General features: G+C 44.7%; 1 protein-coding gene and 1 long non-coding RNA gene across 9 annotated transcripts in view; one reads left to right on the forward strand and one right to left on the reverse strand.

Annotated features, from left to right (window-relative positions):
* Nucleotides 1-22290, forward strand: part of LOC135222805 (natural resistance-associated macrophage protein 2-like) — a 184773-nt gene that overhangs the window by 152502 nt on the left and 9981 nt on the right. For 7 of the 8 annotated variants that reach the window (XM_064261099.1, XM_064261101.1, XM_064261104.1 and 4 more), the window contains exons 12-13: nt 11350-11408; nt 17876-17943. In XM_064261099.1, coding sequence (XP_064117169.1) covers nt 11350-11408; nt 17876-17894 — 78 coding nt within the window. In that variant the 3' untranslated portion in view covers nt 17895-17943. The remainder of the gene's footprint in view (nt 1-11349; nt 11409-17875; nt 17944-22290) is intronic. The other variant, XM_064261098.1, reaches the window with a different exon arrangement.
* Nucleotides 11088-22290, reverse strand: part of LOC135222806 (uncharacterized) — a 78317-nt gene continuing 67114 nt past the window's right edge. Inside the window, exons 2-3 of the long non-coding RNA XR_010316346.1 lie at nt 16879-16989; nt 11088-11475 (exon numbers count right to left, since the gene is read on the reverse strand). This is a non-coding gene — a long non-coding RNA (uncharacterized LOC135222806). The remainder of the gene's footprint in view (nt 11476-16878; nt 16990-22290) is intronic.

Raw genomic sequence — 22290 nt, forward strand, 5'->3', positions numbered from 1 at the left:
GCACCCACTACATCATCATAAAAGCAGCTAAGACACAAGGTGAATGTAAATGAACAAGGCAGGAATAGACGAACTGTTGGGTGAGGCAGGTAGAAAGGAGGACTGGATCTTCTACTACAGATTAGCTAGAGTCAGGGGAAACTATGTTACCCGCTGCTACTGCTGAAAATTTCAGAGCTTCCAAGGACTTAAGGTAATGACGTTTGAACACTGTCGGCGATTTCCATCCGGTATACTTTTTCAACTCATCGAAGTTCATATGTTGGAAATAATTAATTGAGGTGGCTACTGCCCTGACATCATGTGCTTTCGGGAAAGAGTCAGGATTGGCTTGCTTAATAAAGTACAGGATTTGTTGCCTGATGCCTTTAATGGATAAAGTTCCACCTTTTTCCCTCTTAAAGAGGGGACCCGATGAGGATGAGGAGGTCCTGGACAGAAAGGCTCGTAAGGTTGAAACTGGGCAAAGAGATACATCTTGTGGAAGGGGTAGTACCTTCCAAGGTTCCCACCTCATCAAAGGATCTTCATTCTTTGCTAAAAAGCTACGTTCCGGAGAAAGTAAGACTTCCCCTGTGGGAAGGAATTGAATATGATCCGGATCTCTGGATAAAGCCGACAGTTCTGAAATTCTTGCTCCTGAAGCTAAGCTTAATAAAAATAGGGTTTTTCTTAAGAGCATTATAAACGAGCATGTGTCATTATCGGTTTCTGAAGCCAGTTTTAGAACATCGTTTAAGAACCATGAAACTGACGTAGGCCTTACAGAAGGTCTAAGTCTAGCACATGCCTTAGGAATAGACGAGAAGTAGGAATCCGTCAAGTCTATGTTGAATCCAAATTGAAATATCTTTTTCAAGGCTGACTTGTTTGTCGTAATCGTGCTAGCTGCTAAACCTTTTTCAAATAGGGATCTGAAAAAGGATATAGCTGAATTAATTGTCATGATTCTAATATCTGATTCTCTCAGGAAGATTGCTAACTTTTTGACAGCAGCATCATACTGTCTCAAAGTTGAATCCCTTTTATCGGATTCCAAGAAGAGAATATTCTGAGGGTCAATATTCGCATCTCTTTTCGCTGCAAACTTCATGAAATCCATAAAGTTAGGGTTTTGAGAATCCCTGAGGAAGCGAACACAGTCTTCGTTTGTACTGACTGGGAGAGCCTGGGATTGGGGATCCGAAGAGGACGAAGACCCAGTTCTAGAATTAGGGGATACCAATTGCTCTTCGGCCAGTCTGGGGCTACTAGAGCCACTTGACCCTTGAATGTCCTGAGTTTGTTTAACACTTTCATGAGAAGATTCACTGGAGGGAAGACATAACAATCTTCTTCCAGTTGTTCCCATCTAGAGCCAGGGCGTCCGTGGCATAGGCCAGAGGGTCCAGGTTGGGGGCTACATAACACGGTAGTTTGTGGTTCGCTTGAGATGCGAAGAGATCCACCTGTAGCCCTGGGACTCTTTGAAGGATCCATTGGAACGAACTGTTGTCCAGTGACCATTCCGACTCTAGGGGCACTGATCGGGATAGCGCGTCTGCTATGACGTTTCTCACTCCAGCTATGTGAGTGGAGGAGAGATGCCAACTGAACTTGTCTGCCAGGGAGAAGATGGCTACCATGACATGATTTAGATGACGTGACTTGGAGCCTCCTCTGTTATACAATGTACTACCCACTGCGCTGTCCAGGACTAGCTTTATGTGGGAGTACTTTGGTGGACGCAACCTTTTTAGAGTCAAGAACACTGCCATTGCCTCCAGTACGTTTATATGGAACTGACGGAACTGAGGTGACCAAGTTCCTTGAACCTTTTTGACCTGGGAATACCCTCCCCAACCGCTTAAGGACGCGTCTGTGTGGATGGTGATCCCTGGTGGAGGGAACTGAAGGGGTACTGACACCGACAAATTCTTGACTTTCGCCCACGCGAAGTCGATTCTTTAGAATCAGAGGGACTGAGGATAGTTTGTCCCTGGACCTGACATTTGCTCGTGAGCGCCAGATTCTGGTCAGGTCTTTCAGTTTGGCTTTCATTAAGACGTTCGTAACTGATGCAAACTGGAGAGAACCCAGGATCCTTTCCTGAGTCCTCCTTGACGCCAGTTTGTGACTTAGAAATTGCTTGACTGACTTCGCTATTTCTTTCCTTTTGGTTGATGGAATCGACAGAGTATGGGAGGATAGATTCCATTGAATGCCCAGCCACTGAAAGTTTGACTCTGGAGTGAGTCTTGACTTGGTCCTGTTTATCTTGAAGCCTAGATATTCCAGGAACTGAATCACTTTCAGTGTAGCTCTGTTGCATTCCTCGACTGTTGAAGCCCAGATCAACCAATCGTCGAGATACGCTACTACCATAATCCCTTGTGACCTGAGTTGTTGCACTACCACTTCCGCTAGCTTCGTGAACACCCTGGGTGCCACGTTGAGTCCGAAGGGAACTACCTTGAACGAGAACGTCTGGTCTCCTATCTTGAAACCCAGATACGGACGGAAGTGTCTTGCAATAGGGATATGATAGTAGGCGTCTGTAAGATCGATAGAGGTGGTGACGGCCCCACGGGGAAGTAAGGTCCGCACCTGCGAGATCGTGAGCATCTTGAACTTGTCGCAGCGGATGGCTAAGTTTAAGCGGGACAAGTCTAAGATTACCCTTCTTTTTTGTGAGCCTTTCTTTGGCACGCTGAACAAGCGACCTTGAAATTTTAATCTCTTGACTCTCGCTATAGCTCCTTTTTGAAGGAGATCCTCCGCGTACTCTGTCAATTCCTTGGAAGGAAGTTGACGGAAAGGTCTGGATGGAGGTGGGTTCGTCAACCAGCTCCAACCCAGGCCTTTTGACACTATGCTCTGAGCCCATTGCTGAAGTTCCACCGGTGGCGAAAGTGAAACAGCCTCCCTCCTACCTGAAGTTCTTCATTGGTTCTGGTAACCGCCTCGGCCTCCTCTGAAGTGTTTTCCCCTATTAAAGGGGCCTCCCGATCCTCTCCCACGAAAGGAACGCTTACCTCTGCCTCCCTTACCCGAGCGGTCATACTTCTGTGAAGCTTGACTCTCGAAGGCTTGATTGTAAGCTGGATGAGATGGCGTAAGAGGTGGAGGGCTGAGGCTGAGGGGATATCACTAATTGGCTGTGATTGAGCTTTAGAAGTGGAAGGTTGGGCTGATTGCTACTAAGGGTCAACCGCTGGAACTTGCTGAGGAAAGCGTGGCTGCTTTTTCTGGTAAGGTTGGAAACGCCTGGGTTTCCTCTGCCCCTTACCTTTAGCTGTTAGGTCTTGCCTCCTCTTAGCCGTAAGGCCCCAACGGTCCTTAAGGCTCTGGTTCAGCCTCGTAGCCTCTGACTGGACTTCCTTTACCATAGCTTCTGGGAAGAGATCTGCTCCCCAGATGTTAGACGAGAGTAACCTATTCGGCTCATGCCGAATGGTTGCCTCTTGTAGGACATGCTTCCTACAATTCGTTCTAGCAGTGGCAAACTCAAACATATCTGACTGTACCGTTTGAGTCAGGGATTTGGTCATGAGCTTGAAAAGCGGCTCTGAGCCATAGGCTATGGTGGCCACCTCGGTCATAGCCATAGAGTTAATTGATCTGGCTAACCGCGATTTAGCGTCAAATTCAGCCTGAATAAGGCTATCTGGGAGCCTGGGTAGCTTTTCACCAAACTGCTCCATAGCACAGTCCGGTTTGAGTTTGCCAGCTGAGAAGGTGTTCGGCAAGTCTTCCCACAATTCTCCGGCTGAGGGGAGTAACGGAGATGTGGGATCTGCTTCCTTCAATTGAGGTATGGGGTCCCCCTTCTGGGCCGCTGGGATGGTAGACCTCGCGATCTTTGTCAGGAACGGGAGCGGGGTACTCTCATCCATTGTGAAAATGGTAAAGGGACTCTTAAAAGGTTGTATCTTGGTATTAGAACAATCCATGTCCTCTAAACACCTGAGCCATTCTCTCTGAGCCTGGTCTCGTGAATAGAGGACTGTCTCCTTTGGTACCCTATCATCCCGAACCATGGCTGAAGCTGTGAGCCTTGCGTAGCCTATGAACGGAGGCTGGAGGTCTTCCGGGTAGAACTCGAAGTCCTCTATCCTTCGAGTTCCAAATTCCGGTATAGAAATGAGACCGTCTTGGAAGGGGGCGTATGACGCTACTCTCCATGGGTTGTTCATCGAGAACGGAGGTAGCGAGTCATACGGAGGAAGCTGAGTTCCACTTGTATTGGAAAGTGGAGGAGAGGCTAGAGGAGCTTCTCTCAGTCCGGCTATAATGGAGTCTTGGGAAGTAATCCTATCCGACAATCGAGAGATCATTTGTTCCATGCTACTCTTTAGGGACCCAACCAGGTCGCCCACCTGTTGCAACAGGCCAGCATTGGAGTCCAAAGCCGGAGCTGCTGCGGAGGTGGAGGGGTGGCTCTGAATCGGAACCAAGGGTAGCGGAACTGGTGACTCTGCCGGAGTGCGAGATCTCTCTCTGGAGGATTTACTCCTCGAGGACTTAGAGCCGGAGCTAGAAGCTTTAGACCTGTCTGCTCCGGGATTCCCAGCCGGAGACTTACGCGAGGAGGATGAAGCCGAAGCCGTCTTCTTAGACGACGACGTCTTTGTCAAGGATTTCACTGCTTGACCCTTGACCTTAGGTCTAACCGAAGCGTCAGGAGGAGTATACAATTCATCACCTGTAAAGCCTTGGAAGGATGGAGAGGTTGCAGGAGTAGAAGAAACAGTTACGCCCAAGGGTGACCCTTGGGTATCCACCGTACCTACCTCGACCAACAGGTCGTCTACACCTACCATAGGTTCCACATTAATATCTAAAGTTGCGACGTCCGTGGAGATATCCTGGTCTTGGTCAGTTAATGAGGCAGCCAGCTGTTGTTGGATGAAGGCGATAGTCGGGGCCGCCTCTACTGGGTCGACGTATCCTGTCGCCTTGCCTCCGGGGAAGATTAGTACCGCCAACCGTTTCTCTAGGATGTAGGGCATACCCTTGGCGGCGTTCTTGCCAAAACCGCCGACCCAGGCCCGCAGGGTTGCCAATGCGGTATCCCTCCACTGCCGCGCCTGGAAGAGAGGGCGTAGATTAGATTTAAGAATCACTTAAAACTAAAACTTAAAGTATAACTTAAACTTACATGCCTTAAGTTAGAGTGAATGATGAAAACTTAAGCACTATAACAGAAGCGGAGCAGCTACCGGAGATGGAATACTTACCCCGTCTAAAAGCTGGCTCACCAGATCGTAACATATGGTACACGTCTCATGGTACCAGACCTGGATGTCCCCGTGCGGAGTCGCGCATGGAGCATGGGACCGGCAAACTTCGTGTCCACATGGGTCCTGAAGTGTGGCGGCACATCCCGGATGCTCACAGTTGGTGGTCTGTAAGTGGGAAGACACATGAGTATCTTAAAGAATATCACTTACAGGCTAAAGGACAGAAGAACTCCGTTGCATGCCGGAGCTCGGAAAAAATTTGGGCATAACCCCTCCCTGAATCGCCTGAATAGGCTATAATCACGGAGAGATCCGGTACGACATGGTAAGGGAGGGGGGATGGTTTTAAGGTACTTAAGATAAACTTATAGTTAATCTAATAACACTTAAACCTAAAACTCAAACGAACCGGACCAAGTCCAGTGCGTAGCGGAGTGTAGTAACTCAGCAATACGGTAAGGTTAGCAGGGACCCACTGTATGTTCCGGTCCACTCTGTTGGGTGGACTAACATCTTTCCGCTGGATGCCAGGACTCCGGTCAGGAAAGGAGCCCTAGTAAGGTGGGAAAGAGCGAGAAGACATACAGGCTCGAGCTAGCACGGAGCGACAAGGTAGCAACGGAGGGGGGGAAAGGCCAGTACCCCCCACCCCGTTACCACCCGGCCGGACCGAGAAGCCGGAGAGGTCGATTCCAGTCTGGGTCTGTCCCGTCCCCCTACTCCCTCCGCCTGGGGGAAGAGAGGGAGGCAGGCTCGGGTATATGGAGCGAGCATGGGTAGACCGACCCACCCTCCCCCGACTCTATGGAAGAGCGGGAGGGGGGGGAAGGTGACTGGGCAGGCGTCTGGCTGCCTCGTGATCACGTAGTGACCACGGGGCGGTAAGACCAAAACAAGACAACTAAGCCTAGGACAAACCAACTGATCAGAGAGATGCTATCGGGAAGCAACTGAACTGAAAAGCAGTAGCATATAGGCCCACTGGGCCAAAACCAACTGATCAGAGAGATGCTATAGGGGAAGCAATTCGAACTGATGAGCGGTAGTATAGGCTCAATGAGCCAGGACCTAGGCTAAGCCAGACGCCTAACTAACCTAACTATAACAAAATACATAGTATAAATAAATAAAAATGAAAGAAAGAAAGCAATATAGCAGGAGAAAAAATCCAGGAGTGTACGACTAACCCGAAGGCAAGTCTACCACTCAAAGCTAGTCAGAGGCCGATACTAAGAGCCGGGACTAGGGTCTGGATAGAAGAAGCCTACATAAGGTAAAAGACATGCATGCATGACAAACCTGAGTAGACAGTACCCTAAGTAAAGCGGATAATTAATATAGAGCGTACATAGATAAGGGGATGTTCTAGGTATGGGAGACCAAGAACGAACCCACCACGAGGCAGAACCATGCTGCCATGCTTCCGACCCAGAGTACGTATTTATACCTAAAAAACGGCAAATACTGTCTCAGGGGGCCGGAAAAAACCAACTAACCATAAATACTGAGTACTTAACTTAGCTGCTGCGATAGCTGCACGCTCCATTATAGATAAATCCAACGAAAGGGCACAAAAACACAGAGAGAAAAAATGGCACGTGTGGATCGTGTGCGCTAACTGAAAAGGATGGCCACCAGAGGCGCAGCAGTCGGCAGCATGGGATGGAGTAGTAGTAGTACGTGCTGCTCACTCTGTGGGTCGGCTCCCCTCATGGAGGGTTTTTGTAGTGGGAGATTTCTATTGGCATTTGGCTCGTGGTAGTGGTCTCACTCGCCTAGTGTTCATACCGACACCCTCTTGGAGGGTGAGCGAGTCAGTTATACTGACCTTTTTCTTTATTTTATTTATTCTCTGGTATGTGTTAGTACATTTACCCTAGAAATAATAGATTAAAGGATATTTCGCGCAGCGACACGAGCTGAGCCCAGAAATGTATTATGTGACTTTTGCAAATGCATACCTGTTGATGTAACAACCTAACCAGGGCCAAGATTCTCTCTCTCTCTCTCTCTCTCTCTCTCTCTCTCTCTCTCTCTCTCTCTCTCTCTCTGTGATTATTCTTGAGCTTTCTTCTACGTTTAATAACACAGCCATAAATTTGTGGAACAAGCTGGCGACACTTTATTTACGGGTTTTTTAGGGGTGATTTCTATCATCCGGGATTTTCTGTGGTCTGGCAGTGACTTGGTCCCAAGGGTGCCAGTTTTAAGAGGTTGGACTGTAATTATATTTTATTAGGATTTTGGCCAGATCTTTAATATATGTTGGAACAAGAAAGAGTGTGCCTAATTTTTATAGTTTACGTATTGTTATTACACTTAAAACTGGAAATTACACTTAAAACTGGAAATGGATATAATGTTTTCTATACAAGTTGCCTATTTCGTGGTCTCATACATGGTATAAGTATCATGCAGTGTTGCTGAAGTTTGATTTTATAAAATTTGGGCTGTCAAGCCAAGCACTAGGGCTCTTTTGGCCTTAAGGTGCTTAAGAGAGAGAGAAGGAAGATTAAGGAGATTAAGGAAAATCCCACATTTGCACCACAAGAAGTAAAAGTTTCATCCTTTTGTAATGGGATGTATCCTATGATGCACAATATAATGGAATAAGAAGACTAGCAGGCTGTATCAAATGTTAATCATTATTTCTCCCTTTGATATGTGAATGAATTTTGTAGGAAAATGCTCAGATCTCTTGAATGGGCCATAAATGATTGTATGGCAACACTAAAGGTGACACACACACATTTCAGCTCAGGATCCAAGGGAGAATAAATAGAGTTGAAGTTTCATGGGGGAATGTACTAACTGAACTAGCACACCTCCCTGCCACAGTGCATCACATATATATTTGTCCATAAATATACTCAGGGGTTATTGCTGGTTTTATTTCTTATCTTTCGTGATTGTATGTCAGCTGTAATTGTAATTCTGCAAAGTAAAGTTTAAAATAATAATAGAAAGAACATGTAATACTATATAAGGTACTGCATCTCCCCCATCCCAGTCTATTTTGTAAATAGTATGTACGTATTTATCCATAAATACACTCTGAGATTTTAGGTGATTTTAGTTCGTATCTTTTTGAATACAGTACATATTAAGTGAGTTAAATGGTAATTTTGCTTAATAAAGTTTTTAAAAAAAATTAGAACATATATCTCACTAAAATTGGTGAATTTTTATTAGTGTCTTGAAAGAGGCCATGCACAGGGCTGGAAATATTTACTTTCAACTTTCTACTAACCTTGAAGTTTGCAGCATCTTGGGGTATTGTTATGTATAATTTATCTTGGCCTGTAAGGGTTAAGAGAAGCTGGACAGCAAGATTAAAAAAAGGAAGCAGTAGTGGAGGTAAAGTAAAAAAAGATAAAAAGTATGTGCAGCTAGGGTTGAAGGGATGCTTCAAACTCTTCACAATGCACTACACCCCATACAGGAATGCAGCTCAGAGGGACTCACAGTACGTGTTACTGATAAGGGTAGGCTCCACTTTGGAGGGGTGCCGATCGTAAAAATATTTTCCAAAAATACACTAATCAAGACAGGCTAATGAAATTATCAGGTATTATTAACACTATTATAACGCATATTCTCTGTGAGTTTTATCATCCTACAGGGAAAATAAATGATTTTATGAAAAAAAATTTGAAATCCAGTGTCCCTTGCACAAGAGTTTATTTGGTGGTCGGTGAGAAACTACAGTCTTGAATAGAAATTCGGTCTGACAGAATGTTGGTATATCCACCTGGAACATGCACATAAAGTATTATCAAAATAGAACAGTAAATAAACACGTAATAACAAAAAAAAGAGCAACAACTTCAGCGAAAGCCCCGCCGATAAATATGCAAATCGCAATTTTTATAGTATATCTCTCAAAAATTGGTTTACGTCATTTTCTATGTTTTCTAAGATTAGTTTCATCACAGAAAACAACTTTAGGGGTATCTAAACTAATTTTTCAAGTTTCTTGTCCTCAGAAAAAATCGCTTTTTTGCTATTTCTCTGATTTGGTTGGTTTTTTTTTTTTTGGGGGGGGGGATATTTCTATGATTGTCCTAAATAATATAATTTTTAGATGTTTTAGGCTATCAAGTGACATAATAACTACAAACTCTCAAAAGGTTTTGTCCCTAAATTGAGGTTTGAATTTTTTCTGAATATTTCTTCCTAGCTATTATCTCATTTATCGGCGGGGCTTTCGCTGAAGTTGTTGCTCTTTTTTTTGTTATTACGTGCTTATTTACTGTTATATTTTGATAATTTACTGTTATATTTTGATAATACTTTATGTGCATGTTCCAGGTGGATATACCAACATTCTGTCAGACCGAATTTCTATTCAAGACTGTAGTTTCTCACCGACCACCAAATATAAGCTTAGTACAAGGGACACTGAATTTCACATTTTTTTTCATAAAATCATTTTCTGGGTTCGACCTGTGTCTGCCGGTGAAAAATCCCTGTAACTAATTTTTCCAGTATAAATAAACTCTATTTATTTATTTTCCCTGTAGGATGATAAAACTCATAGAGAATATGCGTTATTATAGTGCTAATAATGCCTGATAATTTCATTAGCATGTCTTGATTAGTGTATTTTTGGCAAATAGTACTTTTACGATCGGCCCCCCTACAAAGTGGGGTAGGACGATCGAAAGAGTAGCCTACCCATAAGTCCCTTGCATTTCCTCTTCTTTGCTCCCAACTGCATTGCTTTCAGGCTTTTACTTTCATCTGTTACCTTTTGCATCTTTCCACTAACAGTTCAACTTCCTTAAACCTGCTGTTATGTGCACCTTACTTAGAAAAATTCTATCAGCCCACCCCTTTTGAAATTCTATCAACCCACCCCTTTTGAGTTGAGAAAGGCAACTCATTTCCTCATTAACCCTTTCGCTGCATGAGACTGATCTCACTCATCAAAAAGTCGCGTCCATGACGTGGGACTGATTAGATAACACATTTTTGTCTATACTCTAGCAACAAATGGCAGTATTTGATTTCCAACCTTAAAGGTAACCACAGGACAAGGACTAGACCTTCAGTAACCATCAAAATGCTATGTAGGGTAGAGGTTATTCTCTCACTGATGAAATAGTACAGAAACTTTTATTTTGAAATGACAGTGATAGTAATAGACCAGAACTATCAGGTAGTTCTGATAGTGTCAGTAATGAATATTTTGATGTTTAGTATGTTATAGTTAAAGACAAACCTACCTCAGATAATTTTTTGACTTAGTTTTATCAGAAATGGATCAGAGGAAATGACAAGAGGAGTTAGCAGATTTGTTGAGTAGCAGAGGTGGTGTGGTAAACAAAGAAAATGTGATAAAATTTGTGAATGGAAGACCATTGAATATGCAGTTCATAAAAAATTTAGTGGCATGAAACTTTTACTGGAGATAAATTTACATTTTCTACAGTTTTTTTTTTTTTTTGTGAGGTTTTTCCAGACAAATTTTTGGACAAGAGAAAGTGTTCAAAGTTTTGTAATAAAGATTTCCATGCTGAATAATGAAAATGGTGTTACTTTACTCTATGCCTGAGAGGTATGACTGAAATGAATTGCCAATAAAAGATACCTAATTCAGCATTTGGATAATTACCTTCATATCATTTGCATATTTTATCATTACAATAATAAAACAGTATAACATAACATTACAGTGTAATATTAAAATAGCAGTGAAAATAGCAAAGAAATGAAGAACAGATATAAAAAGAATAAAATTAGTCAGTTACACAATTTGCAGTACACTGCTCTTGTCACCAGGGGTGAAAACAGTCTCGCAGCAAAATGGTTAAACTACTATACTGTACAATAATAATAAATAAATATACAACTGTCATTGATTTCAGGAGAATATCATCATTTGAGCTTTTAAATCAACACATTTTTTGTTTGCGTATGGATGTTGCATTAACACTGCTATAGCCTTGTCAGTGTGTGGTGTGGTATACTTTATTCATAGAACTAACTTGATATAAAGTGTAGTGGTTACAATGTCTCAAGGTCACTAATTATGTTTTGATAAGGAGAATTGAATAAAACTTGAAACTACATGTCTCTGATTCATAGAACTGCTTCTCTCAAATCTCTTGGTTTTTGTTTCAAGCTGTCGGGTCTCACAGGCATGGATGAAAATGGCCCCTCCTTGCAACCTAACTTTGAAGGGTAAGGCTTTTCTTTGTGTAGTAATTTCTCTGGCTCAAAACTAACTTCTTAGTATGTGGTAGTTTTTCTGGCAAAAAAAATTTATTTCTTAGTGGAAGGTAGACAAGGCTGCATATTTGAATTTTCTGTCTGTGGAACATTTGACTTTGGGGAAATATATTAGGTAACTTTTTAACTTAATGTATCAGAATAATTTCTCTTAGAAATAAAAGGTAGTTGATTATCCTAACAGTATTATGTTTTTCATTCATGTCTTTTGTGATTAGATTTATTGAACACTGCTTTTATAGCATCTTCATTAAAATCAAATAAAAATTATCCACAAACAAACTGGTTAAAAATAAGAGCATAAATAAGAAATGTAACAAGATATTATTGAGATTCCGTCATGCAAAGTTAGTTGGTAAAGAGTTAACATTATGAAAGTTACAGGAGGCTGAAGGCTGAAATTAAGGTTTGAGAAGTTTTTACTAAAAAGATTGGTATTTCTCTCCCTCTCAGATAGAAATTAGTGTTACTGGGGAAAAAACAGTGTTTACATTATTTTAACATCATTTGAATCAAGCCTTTTTTTTATTGACTTACATTTCTGCACAATTAAGAAATGTTGCAATCTGTTATTTTTTATTTTCTTAGGAACAGACAAAAGTGCCATTATTGTTGCTTTTTTATATTTTTATGTAAAAATCATATTATTCCAATAATTTGAGGTTTGTTCTGACAGAAATACAAACATGCTTTCATAAATGGCGTATTTTCATGCAAGGCATTCTTTGGCTGTTATTGACTCTGAAACAAAATTGTATCACTTGGCCTGTGCCCTCTTACAACCTCAAGCAGCCTGGCTCATCCACTGTGTTCTTAGTCATCAGTGTCCAGTTGTCATGGCCTTTCTCCTGTTTTTGTTGCCGGATTTCCTTTGTGTGCACTGTGTTAAAAAACTTCTTGGTGTTTGTTATCTTTCCTGCAAACTGTGCTTTCAACCACCTTCCATTAGCCTTGCTGTGCAGTGTACTTTGCTTTTTTAGGGGCAAGAGGTCTTTTTAGTACATATCTCTCTGTCTGTGGTGTGCAAGCCACATGGTTGACCTCTCTTGTCTGAGAGTATTGTGCATTGGGTGTATCCCTGTGTGTGAGATGGCTACAATGAAAGATGATAAGCACAAGTTCAGGTGTTGTGCAAGGAAAGATTAGCCTTGCAGTAAGTCTTTGACTCCCTTAGCAGAGTTTGGTAGCAGAGAGGTGTCGCCATCTGTTGCCTCTGTCACCTCATCAGTTGTCTGTTGTGTCAAGCCAGCAGCTTGGGACAGGTCAGCATCCAGGAGGAATAGACAGGAAGGTGCGCATCAAGGGACAGCACCTACATCAGGAGATCCAGCTTCCCAGGGAGGTTGGGATAGAAGTGGCAGAGCACACAATAGGTTGCCCCCACAAAAATTTTAGATGTTGCTTCTCCTGGGTTAGGTCTAGCGGCAGAACCACCCAACCCCAATTGGGGAGGCAGGATAGAGGTTACAGATCCCATCAAACAAGTCCCTTTTTTTCCCCCTGCTCCGTTTCCCACAGCTTGGAATGTTGAAGACTCCCTACTAAACTTTGACCACAGTAGAACAAGGATCTGTTACTGGAGTTTCACCCCATGAATCATTGTCAGGAACTTACAAAGGACAGGATGGAGAAGGACCCTCATAGACAAGATCACCACCTCCAGCAGGGAAACATCTTGTCAGCCACCCAGGAGGAGAGAGGAGTAAGAGCCATCTCCTGGTTTGAGAGGTGTCAATATAGACAGCATGGCTTGTGGCCTGCCCTTAGGATGTATCTAGGACTGTCAGGGAAGATCCTGTCTTATCAGGTAGGCCATCTGTGGGCATTATTCTCAGACATCTTGAGTCCTTCCTCTTAATGGTCCTGAGGAACATTTTGTGGGAGAGCTGTCTGTCATTGCAGAATAGCCCATTGCAGGATTCCTTGAGCTATTTCTCTCCAGAGAGACTCCAAAAGCCATCAGAGTGAGGAGAAGGTATCAAAGGGCACCTAATTATTACAAGCTGCCACCTCCCAAACCATCCATCAGCCTAGACAGAGCATGTGCAGGGCTGCCCCACTGGGTTGGCAACGTACCATCAGCAAATGTTCCTCCCTGAGACCTAGGTACAGACAGCTCAGCTTCAGTGGTGGCCCCTCAGTCACTTCATTCAACCCATCCAGCCAACAGGAGGAGGAACCAACCAGGAAAGAGAGGAAGCTTGAGGTGAAAAGACCACCCCTTTAACTGCCACAGGTAGGGGGTGCCTATCCAACAAATGGATGGTGCGGCAGTATACGGGGGTGGAGGAGTGGACAGTACCAAAACTGAAGTGGGGTACAAGAGGCCCTCAGGCACCTTACCCTATCCTGTTCCTGTCTTACAGGCCAGAAGAGGTTGTGTCAGAAGACTTTCCCGGGTTTTATAGCTGCTGCTTCTGGGTGGAGAAAGCATCCAGGGGGTGGCATCTGGTGATAACTGTTGACCCAGAACAAGTACATACTACCCTCAACAGATGCCCTTTTTGGGTGGAGAAAGCATCCAGGAGGTGGCCTCTAGTGATAGCTGTCAACCTAGAACAAGTACATACTACCTTCAACAGATACCCTTTTTGATGCAAAAGCCCGTCATTTCTGGCATCCATATGAGTTGGACTTCATGATTTCAGTGGACCTATAGGATGCCTGACTCCAAATCCCCCATTCACCTGCCCAGGTCTTAACAAGGATCTTCTAGTTATTCTCCTTCAAAGGCATCTGATCCTCGTCCTGTCACAAGAGGAAGTAGAGAAGGTAAGGGACTTGGTGCTACGTAACTTGTCGGGTATTGTAGTGAACCTCCCCAAGTCTGAGTTAGACCCCAGGAAAAACATCAAATACTTGAGCATGAGGTTAAACACAGAATTAGTGAGAGCTTTCCTCTCACATGAGAGGATAGCCAACTGTTGGACATCTCAATCTACTTCCTCTCTGAGACATCCCCACCAGCTAAGAAGTGGCAGATCCTGTTGGGACACCTGGTCTCCCTGCAGTGGCAGAAGGAGACCTGGTAGCGACAGGAGAAGCCCATACATGTGACACAAAAGATGAAGGAGGACCTGTTGGAGAGCCAACCAACCTAATGCCATGAGTTCCTCCTCAGCAAGCCACCAAAGGAGAGTGCATTTTGGGAAGTAAAGAACATGTAAAACTTCTTGAATTTATTGAAATAAAAGCAACATGGTTTAACACTTCAGCAGTTCAGACACCTTTTGAAGGCCTTGGTAATCATGGTAAGCAACAACACGATGGTGGTAGCACATATCAAAAAGTAGGGAGGAACTGTCTCTCCCACCTGGCATGATCTGCCAGTGACAAAGCAATGGTTCCTAAACCAGGAAGTAGCAGTCAGTCTGCTATATCTGTGACAGGCCCCACAGTAGACCTGTTTTGCAACAGCTGCCAAAGTCAAGTTGCCACTATTGTTCCACAGTACCGGATCAGAAGAAAGTGGGACAATTTGGATGTGTATGCCTTCCCTCAGTTCATCCAACAGTGAAGGGTTCTAAACACTTCCAGTTCCAGGGCCTTCAGATGAACCCTGGTGGCACCCCTGTGGCCAGAGACTGAATGGTATGTAGATCTGCTCTGCACTTACTGATAGACATCCCGAGGGAGATGCCTAACCACCCAACCTTTAGATACAACACAGAAGGTGCCATCAAATTGTAGCTGCCCACCTGCCTTCACAGATGGAGATTATCCAGCAGCTCCTTGGGAAGAAGGGCTTTTCACAGGACTCTGCAGCACCAGCCATTATGAACTCCCTCAGACCCTCCTCTCCAAGTCTACCAGGGGAAGTGAGTGGAGTACTGTCATTGGTGCCATCAGAGGGGTTACAATCTCCAGATGTCTGTGAAGGAGATAGAAGACTTCCAGGTCTTCTGATGTGAGATAGAGCCCTTTCAGTGGCTGCCATCAAGGGTTAAAGAGCAGTCCTAGCACAGGTCTTCAGGCCGAGGAGCATTAATCTGTCAAGATCCTGGGAACTGCTTGCCTTTGTCAGAGGCTTTCTGAGGAAGTGTACCCCAAGGGTGGTGTGGACACTGGAGTGGGACATAACCAAAGTCATCTCTCTTTCTAGCCTGTGGGGAGCCCCATATGAGCACTTTTGCCAGGCTATGGACAGGGACCTCATCTTGGGGACTATATTCCCCTGGCACTTGCATCTCCCGAAAGGATCAGGGAAGTACATGGCCCTTCTCATATGTTGTCACCCACCCTAAAGGTTGCTCTTCCCTGTCCTCACAGTTTGTACTGACGTTTTTGGCAAGACCCATGACCTCTCAGTCCTAAATCTCAGGTTTGAATGATTCTGATTGTCCTCCATGAGGATGTGCCCAATAAGAGCCTTCAGGCAGCACCTAGAGAGAACAGCCTCCAATATGGCTGGGTGTAAAAGGCTAGTCTTCATTACAGACAAAAAAGAGGCCTCAAAGAACATCATCATTTCCAAGTATACAAGTCATCACTAGGGCCTACAATCCAACAGGGAAGGGAAAAGAGCTCTCAGCATAAGTGCAGCCCCAACACCAGGGCCATAGGTCCTTCGATTGCATACAGGAGGAACCATTCCCTCCTGCAGTCTGCAGTTACTGAAGGTGGGCTTGTAGAAGCGCCAGGCTGCCTTCACCTCCTATCAGGGGGATGTAGCACCCAAGTCTTTGGACATTTAGACTTTGGCCCCCATAGTAGCAGCCCAACAGGTGGTATGAGGCATCCACCAGAGGGGATGGGAGGACACATTAGTTAAACAAAATGTATTGGTAAGTACAGGACAGATGTCCAAATGTTAATGTGTTTAGCTAGCCTTTGTCCATATCAACCTCAAGGCAGTTCCGTAAAGGGAGTCCCTTGTATATGGGGCTTGCCAATCTGAAGTAAGAACAAATCATCCTCCCACTTAAGAGTTGGTCTCTTTTTATGAAAGTATAGGTCTGTACTCCCATCAGGACAAATTATGAAGCGTTAAAGTAACTTGTATTTTCCTCAGGATACAAACCTACACTTTCATAAGGCATTTTACCGACCTCAGCCACTTTTCCCATCATTGAGCATAGGATTGGGTGCAGAGAATGATGAACATAGTGGATGAGATGGCTGCCTGAGGTCATGAGGGGCCAAAGACCTAGGTGATAGGGTTTGTTTTCGAGTCATAACAGCTGAAGCACGCCTTGCATGAGAAACTATTTATGAAAGCATAGTTTTGTATCCTATGAATAATATGGAACATGCAGGTGTGGAATAACAAGTGTTAATGGGATTGGAAAATAGGGGGGGAGATCCAGTGAATATTTTAAGAGCTTAATATGTTAGAGCCAACCATTAAATTTAAAAATGAATAGGGATAAGATGGTAAATTATCTTTTTGAATAATTAAACCCCAGACCAAATATGCCCTCACCACATATAGGATGCTTAATTTTGCTGTTTCTTACATCTACTTCTTAAGTTGTCATGGTGTTTGATGTTAGTAAGACCATGGTTAGCCTCAATCGATTTCATAAAGGGCTATCTGGAAAAAGAATTTGATACAGTTAGTTAACATATGACCCAGTTACTCTACTCATCATATTAAAGGGTTATCAACAAAGTAAACAAAATGTCCTGTAGAGGTTCCACAGATATACTATAACATACACAGTACATATAATGATGAAATCAAGCTCTTTTACATTGAAAACATGAAAAAAGTACCTGAACACTGAATCTGACAATGTTTATTTTTCAATATCTATGCTAAATCCATCAATACGTAGTTTGCTTATTACAGTAATATATTTAAATACAAAAACAAGTAGATGCTGCTATTCATAAAATTCTACACAATAACTAATGAAATTTGTGTACAGGAGACCACTAGATTCATTTCATCAGGGTTAAGAGCATAAGTGATCAGTAAGATATGGTTCAAAGAGCCCTGACATTTTCATATACAGTGATATTGGTCATTTCATAAATTACATAGGGATGTTGGAATGAGTAAAATCAGTAAAACTTAGAATATGAATCTAGTATCAGGTTGACATTGGAGATCAATTTCACAGACAAGGTACAGTAATTTTAAAGTCCATTCTTAAGCATGTGCTCCAAAGAGTACACCCACCAGATATGATCCAGGTGGAGGCAAATGAAGACTACAACAAAGATGAATTGACACCTTCCACCACAGGACAACCCCCATTTCCAATCCCATCAATGTTGTTAGGTACAACTCTCCTGCATAGTCCATATAAATACTCTTGTGTCTCACCAACTGTCCATATACACCGGTGAAATGACTGCATTATTATCAGTAAAAATAAATTTGATTTTGTCATGTTAATAGTATAGTTATCAGCTTTTTAAATTTTGTATTACTACCAAGTCTTTGATGTAAAGTGACCGTTTCCTTCTTGCAGTTCCTATCCGAGCATTTAAATGTAGAATCTTATACGTTGGATACAACAGAAGGTACCACCATGTAGAGGTAAGCTTCCTTTTCACATTATAATTTACAAAACTGTTTTCTAGAAGTTTGTTTTTGATCTGTAGTAGGCATTTTCGGTTTGGCGTGTCATTTTTCTACTTGTGTAATGAAAACCTCTTTTCTAGCTGCTTTCAGCATAAGATCCTGCACTTGAATTTTTATACACAGATATTTTTGCTTTTATTCAGGGTTTCCATTTTATTTCTTTTATATTGTGGTTTATTTATTTTAAGGGGTGTGCTGATGACATGACATAAGGCCCCATTGTTCATACGCGAACAAACCTTCGGTCTTAACAATAGGATAATTTCTAGCACCTAGCTGGATCCGGTTAAAAAGCAGATGAAGCAAGGAATCTTGTGATATCTAGCAACACATGCGTAGATCAGGTGAAGAGTGGTCAAGGACCGCTCATCTACGCCAGTCTTTTCTTTAATCACCTGGGCAAGAGTTGTGTTTACCTCTCTTGGCCTTTTCCCGGTTCATTGCCCATTTTGTTACTTTTAGTGTGTGTGTGTGTGTGTTTTTACCTGGTATTATGGCTTCTTCTGCTCCTTCTTGGTGTCAGCGTATGTGCCCCGAAGTTCCTGGGTTTCCGTGTTGTCGTTTTTTGGCTTCGGCAAAGACCGACCCTCACATCACATGCAGTAGGTGTTGTTCAAATTTTTGTACTATTACGAATCCTTGTATAGAATGCCAGGCACAGCCTAAGGAGCAGTGGAGGAAGTTTTATGGTAAGAGTGAACATCGGAGAGTCTCCACTCTTCCTACTTGGGAGGGCTTTGCTCCTATTCCTGATGTTTTCTCTTCTGCAGTAGTCAATCCCCATAGTAGCGTTGTCCCTGTATCTCCTTTCTTTTCTTCTTCCATTGATTCATCGATGGAAGTATCGGGAGGTCGCCAGGGTAATATTTGTAATGTAGCCCCTCTTCCTCGGGAGCTTTTTTGGTTCCCGAGAAGGGTGAGGTTTTTTCATCATTCTCTTCTCTTTCAGTGTCGGAGGCGTCCAAAATGGCGACCATTTGGAAGACGCTTGGGCTAGGGGGTACCCCGTCCATGGAGGGGTTGCTAGCACATTTTGGAGGCTCTCACCCCCCCCTTCCCAGTCTGGCCAGGCCATCCCCCCTCCTCCCGGCCTTGTCTTCGCCGGTAGCAGCAGTTGGCCATCTTCTATTGCTCCGCCAGTGTCTGCGTCACAGAGTGACGCTGCGGCGTCAGCCCCGTTGATGACATCACGGGGTCCATCTTTGTGTATTCCTCCGCTCGTGACGTCACTCTCATCAATTACGTATCTCCCAGTAGTCTCCTCTGATCCGCTTCGCTTAGCAGCGACACCATCACAGCCACCCAGTTCGCAACATCTCCCTTCCTTGTCTTTGGAGCCTTCTCTGGCACATCAGTCTGAGGTCATATGCCAGGCAGTGTTTCAGAGGCTGGACTCTGTATTGGATGTGAAGTTGGCTGCCTTACCAGTTGGGAGGACTGGTAGGAAACACGTTGCTTCGTCCCCGCCTTCCGAGAAGAGTGCACATAAAAAACTAGTGCTGTCTTCCTCTCCCTCTTCCCCCTCTACGTCTCGTCAGGCCAAGAAATTTGCCCTTCCTTCGCCATCGAGGGAGGAACAACGTGGACGTGTTCCCGAGAGTGCTGCGGTTTCGGGCAGTATTAGTGGTGTGTGTTCTGCAGGGGTTGGTTCACCCTCAGCCTCTATCTCAAACGTCCAACCCCCATTCCCCCTCGGTCCCTGCACATCAAGAGCGTTTTGCAACCTCCCCTGCCTGTGCACGTGATGTTAGTGCTTCTTCTTCTCCAAGGCCTATTCGTCGCCGTAAAGATCTGAAGGCGCCTGTCAAGAGGTCGAAGGTAGTGAGCACAGAGTTGGTGCAGCTGGAGTGTTTGCCTGCCTCTCTCACTGGTGCTTCCAAGAATTCGACTATAAGGGATTCTCCGTCATCTCGAGTGTTCAAGTTTCCCCCCCAATCTCACGTACGTACGGCCGCCACACCCGTGACCATTCATGGACATCTGGAGTCATCTGTTGAGGTAAGCGATGGGCCTAGTGTTACAGTGGGTGTGTCTCGGAGGCCGATGCTTGGACCCAACCCAGACAGGTTAGTAGGGGTTTCGGACTGTTTGGCTGCTAACCCTTCTGTTAATTTTGGTAAAGAAGGCGCATCAGAAGAGCCTACACATCCTTTTCGAATGATGTTGATCTCATTCATGGGTTCAACCATTTGGAAAGTAGGACTCAGGCTCAGTCGTCTTACACTCCTTCTTGCTTGGAAGCCTTGGTGGGAGCTACTCAGGATCCCAAATCATCTCTTCAGCTGCCTTTGTCGGGGCACGTTCAGTCGGTCTTGCAGAAGGTTAACGCCTCTGTTTCTGACTGGGACGGTTCACTTCGCTCTAGGGGCTCTACCAAACTACTACTACTACCCCCCACCTCTCATGAGACATAGGAAGTACTATGCTATGAGCTCTGCATTTTTGTTGTCACGCAACCTTAACCCAGACGTCATTCTTCTGAAGCCGGGTTTGACTTTGGAACAGGTGAGGTCAGTGGCTCTGTCCTTGTCTCTGCAAGATGCCTCAGCTTTGGAATCTACGGCAGCCTACATGTTGCAGACGGTTTCTTGGCTCGACCTCTGGTCTGTGGTGATTGCCAAGATAGCTTCTGACAGGTCCCCTGAATGGTTGGTGAGTGCGGCCTCGCTTGCCAGTCTATTGCAGTCCGGGGGCAAGGTGTTTTCATATTTGGCTCACCTCAGTGCCAATTTATGGGCTAATCTTCTTCTGATTAGGAGAGAGACAGCTTTGTCTAGGATGGAGAGATTACTCGACACAGAGTCTTTGCTGGTTTTGAGGAACGGTGATCTGTTGGAGTCACAATTTTTGTTTCCACGGACAGAACTCAAAAATGTGATAGACCGGTGCCGAGCTGAATTCAAGGACCGACTGGTGCACCAAGCCGTGTCTAAGTCAGTGTCTCGCCCTCGGAGACGTCCGGCTCCTCCTCCTCCCCCGGTCCAGCAGCAGTCGAGGAGATCGTCGCCTGGTAGGCCATCGAGGACCTCGAGTTCAGCAGGGCTTTCCCGTTCGACACAGCCTAAGGCTCAAGATCAACGCCCCTTTCGCTCTCGTTCCTTTAAACCAAGAAGGGGCCCCAGGGGCAGAGGTCAAGGGGCCGTCGGTAGGTTAGGCGCCTCTCCCTCTCCTGCGCCACGGGTGGCGGGGTGCCTGGCTGGCCATTGGGCCAAGTGGCAGAGTTCCGGGGCAGAAAAGTGGGTGGTAGATGTCCTACGGATGGGATACCTGTTGCCATTCGACTTCTCTCCTCCTCTGTCGGACAAGCCGCAGCTCAGGAAGACATATCCTCCAGATTCTCTGAAGTTCTTGGCTCTTTGGGAGGAAGTGCAGAAAATGCTGGACAAGGATGCAGTAGAGGAAGTAGTGCGTCCGTCCCCTGGGTTTTAGAGTCGCATCTTCTTGGTGCCCAAGGCGTCGGGAGGATGGAGGCTTGTGATCGACTTATCCACCTGCATCGATTAGCGGGTGTGTTGCAACTTCCCCGTCTGTGCACGTCTTGAGTGTTGCAACCTCTTTGTCTATGCACATCACGAGCATGTTGCAACCTCCCTCGTCTATGCACATCACGAGCATGTTGCAACCTCCCCTGAGAGTGTAGTGTATCTTCCATTGTGTATTCTGCAGCGGCTGCTTCGTCCTCTGCATTGAATCATGGGTATGTCGCAACCCCCGTCCGTGCACGTCTCGAGTATGTTGCAACCTCCCCCGTCCATGCACATCACGAGCGTATTGCAACCTCCCCTGTCCGTGCACTTGATGCAAGTGCTACTTCTTCTCCAAGGCCTATTCGTCGCTGTAAAGATCTCAAGGCGCCTGTCAATAGGTCGAAGGTGGCGAGCTTGAAGTTGCTGCAGCAGGAGTGTTTGACCTGCCCCTCGCACTGATGCTTCTTAGAGTTTGATTCTTGAGGATTCTTCTTCGATCTCAAGTATTCAGGATTCCTCTCCAACTCACGTTCGTAAGTCGGCCACGTCCATGACCATTCACGGACATATTAATGAATCATCTGTTGGAGGAGAACGTAGTGATGTTCGTATCGTTATAGTGGGTTTGTATAGGGAGCCGACGCGTGGACCCAGCCCAGACAGGTTAGTTGGTGTTTCGGGCTGTTTGGCTACTGATCCTTCTCTGTTGCCAGAGCAGGTGGAGGGAGACACTTTTGTCTTCCTTTTTGGAAGTTGTTGATCTCAGGCGTGGGTTCAGCAATTTGGAAAGTAGGTCTCAGGCTCTGTCGTCTTCTCTCCTTCTTGCTTGGAAGCC

Source organism: Macrobrachium nipponense, chromosome 8 (assembly GCF_015104395.2).
Source record: "Macrobrachium nipponense isolate FS-2020 chromosome 8, ASM1510439v2, whole genome shotgun sequence".
Lineage (NCBI taxonomy): Eukaryota > Metazoa > Arthropoda > Malacostraca > Decapoda > Palaemonidae > Macrobrachium > Macrobrachium nipponense.